This window comes from Monopterus albus, unplaced genomic scaffold, assembly GCF_001952655.1.
Source record: "Monopterus albus unplaced genomic scaffold, M_albus_1.0 scaffold94.1, whole genome shotgun sequence".
In the NCBI taxonomy this organism is placed as follows: domain Eukaryota; kingdom Metazoa; phylum Chordata; class Actinopteri; order Synbranchiformes; family Synbranchidae; genus Monopterus; species Monopterus albus.
The window spans coordinates 829,398-835,041 of record NW_018127974.1 but is presented as its reverse complement, the minus strand read 5'-3'; the positions used below and the strand labels follow the sequence as shown (position 1 = coordinate 835,041).

General features: G+C 41.4%; 2 protein-coding genes across 3 annotated transcripts in view; both read left to right on the top strand.

Moving 5' to 3' along the window:
* LOC109964944 (myotubularin-related protein 9) overlaps positions 1–1,370 on the top strand; it is an 8,757-nt gene extending 7,387 nt beyond the window's left edge. The window contains exons 10-12 of the mRNA XM_020608572.1: positions 468–688; positions 798–949; positions 1,102–1,370. Of these exons, the coding sequence (XP_020464228.1) occupies positions 468–688; positions 798–949; positions 1,102–1,202 (474 nt within the window). The 3' untranslated portion in view covers positions 1,203–1,370. The remainder of the gene's footprint in view (positions 1–467; positions 689–797; positions 950–1,101) is intronic.
* Positions 1,371–2,065: 695 nt separating this feature from the next.
* On the top strand, positions 2,066–5,153 carry tdh2 (L-threonine dehydrogenase 2). Of its 2 annotated transcripts, none has more exons than XM_020608700.1 (8): positions 2,066–2,357; positions 2,937–2,979; positions 3,065–3,135; positions 3,267–3,416; positions 3,511–3,683; positions 3,795–3,885; positions 3,966–4,235; positions 4,575–5,153. In XM_020608700.1, exons 1-8 carry the CDS (start codon positions 2,174–2,176, stop codon positions 4,718–4,720), a joined length of 1,128 nt encoding a protein of 375 aa, XP_020464356.1. In that variant the 5' UTR covers positions 2,066–2,173; the 3' UTR covers positions 4,721–5,153. The 2 variants fall into 2 exon arrangements, with proteins under 2 accessions (XP_020464356.1, XP_020464354.1); XM_020608698.1 differs by having other exon boundaries at positions 3,490–3,683.
* Positions 5,154–5,644: the final 491 nt, after the last annotated feature.

Genomic DNA, 5,644 nt, shown 5'->3' with positions numbered 1-5,644 from the left:
GGAGTAAAGTTAAGGTGGCCTCCTTCCACTGTGTTGGCAAACGGCACTGAAGTAGATAAAGACGGAATTATTTCCTTAAACTTGGTAACAGCATTGTCAGATAGACATCTACTGTAGTGGAATTGTTTCCCACACAGAGTATAATCCATTAATGGAAATTCAAAAGTTATTAGAAAATGGTCAGACAGAAGAGGATTTGGGGGAAAAACTATTAAGTGTTCAGTTTCAATGCCATATGTCAGAACAAGATCAAGAGTGTAATTAAAACAGTGAGTGGGTTTATTTACAGTTTGAGAGAAGCCAACTGAGTCTAATAATGAACAGAATGGCTAAACTGTTGCACTATAGAGTTATAAAAGAATAATAAATGAAATACCCAGGGTTGAAATACATAGAACATTAAGAATATATGTGGAATGTGAAACCACAGACCTCAGTGTGTTGTATGTTTGTGTTTCCTCTCTTAGGCAGGGCACCCATTCCAGCAGCGATGTGCCCACTCAGCCTACTCACATGCTCGTCTCCAGCACGAGTCCCCAGTCTTCCTACTGCTTTTGGACTGTGTGTGGCAGGTGTGGCGTCAGTTCCCTCTGGCACTGGGCTTCTCTGAGGCGCTGCTCCTGAGGCTGGCTACCGAGGCCTACGCCTCTGACTTCGGCACCTTCCTGTGTAACAGTGATCAGGAGCGGTCAGTCATACTTCTCGGCAGGAAAATTGATGACTGATACAAACATAAACTAACCTTTAATGTCACATCCAAGGTGGTAGTTACCCTGTACTTCACTCCTCCCTTTCAGGTGTGTCCTGGGAGTGAAGGAGAGGACGCACTGTTTGTTCCAGGACCTGTTGAGGCCCAGCGACAGAGATTACTACTCCAACCCGCTTTATGAGTGCACTGAGCTGGCTATCTGGCCTTCAGTCCACCCTCAGTCCCTGCAGCTCTGGAGAGGTGAACTCGGATTGACATATATTAATGTTTTGTCCTGTGCTCATTTAATATTCACCTCATGATGTTTTCATTGTTTAGTGCTGTAACTTTACAGTGTTACAATTTTATTTAAGTGTTGGTGCTGCTGACACAAGTGCATGTCTGGTCCTTAGGCTTTTTTCTGAGGTGGACCCAACAAGCACGTCACCTTGAAGAAGCTCAGGAGGGAATAAGGAGCATGCTGATTGAGTGGGGGAAGCTGGAACTCAGCTGATACACACACAGTGTGCATGAACATGTGGAATATGATTTAGGGAGGAATGTTACAATGTACAATGCCTTGGAACTGTGGATATGTTTTTCAGAATTCTTAATAATAATCACCTTTATTTGGTCAAGTGGCAACTTGGGGGTTCAGTGTCTTGCCCATGGACACTTCGACATGTGGACTGCAGGCACAGTGATTTGAACCTCCAACTCTCCGGTTGGGAGATGACTACTCTACCCACTGAACCACAGTCACCCCGCCCTGTTCACAACCTACTGTACAGTATTTTTTATTTTTTCATTAAAATTGTATTAGAGAAAATTGTTGGTATCATTATATCTTCTCTAAATATATGTTTTGCATAATGGGATAATTATTTAATGACATGTATTGACTCATGAATATTATCAATAGCCTATATAAGGGACACACCTGCCAGTCCTGTTAAGCTCAGCTAAACACTCTTCACAATACAAATCTGTGTGCACAGCAAGTCAGCATGTTTGCACACACATGGCGCTTTGGAGGCTGCAGTCTGGAGTCCTGGTCAGTCTAGAGCCACTAGCCGAGGCGATTTTACAAAGTGGACTGGAAACAGCCCAGCATGACTTTCTATACCTGCTTCTTTATCCGGTGGTTACTTGGTGAACTGAATTTGTGACTAGTTGGTAATTCAGACAGTTAAGTGTCTTATATTATCAGCTTTTATTTTGTAATTTAGCTTAAAGAAAACATTTTCGATTTATTAAGCTGCATCTACTGGTTTTTGGATCAAGAATAATCTGTCTGGGATTTCTGACACAGGTAATATATTTTTTATTTTCCATACCCTATTTAAGTTTGATCTGAGGCTGTAAAGTTAATATTTTAACACAGCTTGTCTTGCTGATCATTACCAAGATGTAGAAGGGTAATCAGTGTAATCTATATATTCTGCTTTAGTTTCATTCAACTTTTCTGAAAGACCACTACTAGACATGCAGCTGGGTGTGCGGGTCTGTGTGGCCATCCTGGGCCTGTTTCGCCAAGGTTGTCTCAGCAGAGCACGAATTTTGCCCCATTGCAGCTTCAGTTCTTTGCCCAGACAGATGAGCAAGTGGGACAGCCATGAGACCTGCAGCCTCCCATCCCCACAGGACAAGCCTCGTGTCCTCATCACAGGTGATACAAATATCCATCTGTCATTGCCTTTTCCTGAAATTTACATATTCAGGAAAAGATGGGCTTTTCCACATCTACAATGAACCTGTGAAGCTGCCATTGTTTTCTGATACTTTTGCTGTGTAGTCACTGTATTGTACTGTTGTCCACAGAGCAGTTACAATATGTGCAGAGTGCCTTGCTCAAGGGCACATTTGAAAGGAGCTGAGAGAGTTCATAAAGGTGGTTTGACATAAATAAAACATGAGTGCTCATGGACAGACTCATATCACTGTGGCATCAAATGGCATGAGTGGAATACTACAGACACACAAGCTGTCATTTTTTTCTTTTCGAGTTTTCCCTGTGCAGTAGCACCAGGACCCCATATTGACTTGTCACAATAGAGTTCACGCAGACAGTGCTACTGAAAAAAAGCCAGTGAATGGGAATAATGGTCTGCTGTCACTTTTTGGCACAGGATGAAGCTTTGGAACAAACACAAAGCTTTTTTTTCCTCTGTAGCATGTTGCACCAAAAAACAGTGATTTCATTTTTACACCAAACTCCACTGATAACATTTTAAACTCTGTGTTGCAGGTGGCCTTGGGCAGTTAGGTGTGGGGCTTGCACAAATACTGAGGTGAGATATTTAGAAATTCCAGAGTTGTTGTTTTTTTTTGGAATGTTTGAAAAATGAATGTCATCATATCTACATTAACATCTAGAAAACAGTATGGAACAGAGAATGTAATCCTGACAGACATCAAGAAGCCTGCACCTCATGTTTTCAGTAACGGTATGCAAAATCAAATACAATTTTTTTTCTTACTTTTTTGCTTGTTTTTTTTTCCAAAATAATTTATAAAATTCTCAAATATAATTACTGCTTTAAAATGATCTCTCCAGCTTCCTCTCTTGTCCCATCAGGTCCATTTGTGTATGCTGATGTGCTGGACTACAAACACCTCAGAGAACTAATTGTAACTAATGGGATCACTTGGCTGGTCCACTACAGCGCTCTGCTTAGTGCTGTGGGTGAAGCTAATATGGCTTTGGCACGCAAGATCAACATCACAGGTCTACTGGAATGCACATACCATTTACATGGACTACATTTTTTAGGTATTATTATGTTTTAACCTCCATCTAGGATGTTCTGTTGTCCATACAGGCCTTCATAATGTTCTGGACTTGGCCCTGGAGCACTGTCTGCGCTTCTTTGTCCCCAGCACTATTGGAGCATTTGGTCCCTCTTCTCCACGTGACCCAGCCCCTGACCTCTGTGTTCAAAGACCTCGAACCATCTATGGGGTGTCCAAAGTGCATGGAGAACTGATGGGGGAGGTAAAATGATCTTAAATTCCACACACACATAGAGAGACACCTACTGTATAATGATACAATTGCATGTAGTGATTTTCAAATCTCAGGATCAGTCTCCTCCTCTTTTTTTAGTATCTCCATCATAAATATGGCCTGGACTTCCGCTGCCTACGTTACCCAGGTGTGATATCAGTCAACACACCTCCTGGAGGTGGGACAACAGGTATTTCTTGACCTCACATCTACATATACAGTATATACAGTTTTCAGGTGGATGAGCACTCTGGACCTCTGTCTTTACAGACTACGCAGTTCAGATCTTCCATGACGCTCTCAGCACAGGTCACCATGAGTGCTACCTGCGACCTGACACTCGTCTTCCCATGATGCATATCTCTGACTGCCACCGCGCCACAGTAGAGTTCATGCAGACTCCAGAAAGCCAGCTATCCCTGCGTACCTACAACATTGCTGCCATGAGCTTCACTCCAGATGAGTTGGCCCAAGAGATACAGAAACATCTCCCTCACCTCAAGGTCACCTACAGTCTTGATCCTGTCCGCCAGACCATCGGTATGACTTCAGTCAAAAACGTATAATTAAAATATTTAGAAAATAGAGTGCTTTACTTAGAAGTCAAGATGTCAGATTTGAAAGTTCTTCAGCCTCACAATGGGGATGGTGTGATCAAACAGTGATGGACAGTAAATACAAGAATACCTAAGCTGGAATAATGCAGCTAGTTACCAATGGGAGGTTTATCCTTCAGAGGACATGATGAGATCTTTAACTGAAAAAAATGTGACAGTTTAAAAAACTAAACAAAATGTTTTAGGTTTGGGAATGTCTTTGTTTTCCTATTTAATTGTTGTGATTCAAGTTAATGCGGTCATCTTGCTTGGCTCTTTGCAGCAGACAGCTGGCCCATGAGGTTCGATGACACCAATGCCAGGAGAGACTGGGGCTGGGCACCAGCCTTCGGGCTTGAAGAGCTGGTAGCAGATATGCTACGCTCCATTGAAGACATGAGGGTCAGCCAGGGTTTGCCAGTCAACTAGTGAAACCTGCTCCACAAAGCTTGACCAGTGCCCTACCCCTGACTAACAATATGTCTACGTTCGCTTCACTTTCACAAGTTGTCAACCACTATTCTGTGTTCCTCTGTGAAGTTGTAAAGTGGGAGCTCTCAGTCAGAACCTTTCAGTGGACAGTAAGACAACATACACATATGACACATGACATAACATTTTTTTTCTGGCAGTTTTATAAGGCAGGCTTATAATATAGTCTGTTAAGTGAAAATCACACACTGTATACAACTCTTTGGCTTCTGACAGGAAGTCTCTATTTTACTTTTCTGCCAGCAGTGTGAGTTTTGGTTATGAGTACCATTAACCAACAAAGCCTTTTTTATCTGTATGTTACTTTGGAAAACAATATAGAAAAAATGCAGTGCACTTTGAATCAGACTTTGAATAATAAAAATGTTATCTACCCAAACAATAGTGATTATTGTATAATACCAAAATGTATGTAATCTACATAGAGAATGTTCATATTGATTTTAACATATTAAATACTTCTATTCCACTACATTTCTAAGAAAACTGATGTACTACATTTATGTTATCATTATGTTACCACTATAAATAGTATTCACTTTCCAAGTTCTGATTTTATAAACAAAACCCAAATAAAATGACGCATATGAAGCGACCCAGAAGTAGGCTAGTTCAAACTGGGCCAAACTATAAAACTATGATATAGGATATGTAATATAACAACGCTCAGGGGTTATTTACATAATTAGTACTTTAAATACTTACATTGTGTGGATTATGCTTAGGTACTTTAGTGCTCGTTGTTTCCTGTAGAGGCGCACTATTCTTCCGGCTTGCCACTCAGAATAGTACCGGACAACCTCACTTCTTTCTCACTAGCGCCGTCATTATCCATTTTCACCGATAATGGACGCGGGATTC

Coding starts and splice junctions, on each gene's coding strand:
- tdh2 (XM_020608698.1), top strand. CDS start 2,174: ATGCAGCTGGGTGTGCGGGTCTGTGTGGCCATCCTGGGCCTGTTTCGC. Junction 3,417..3,489: donor ACGCAAGATCAACATCACAG/GTCTACTGGAAT, acceptor ACCTCCATCTAG/GATGTTCTGTTGTCCATACA. Junction 4,236..4,574: donor TCCTGTCCGCCAGACCATCG/GTATGACTTCAG, acceptor GGCTCTTTGCAG/CAGACAGCTGGCCCATGAGG.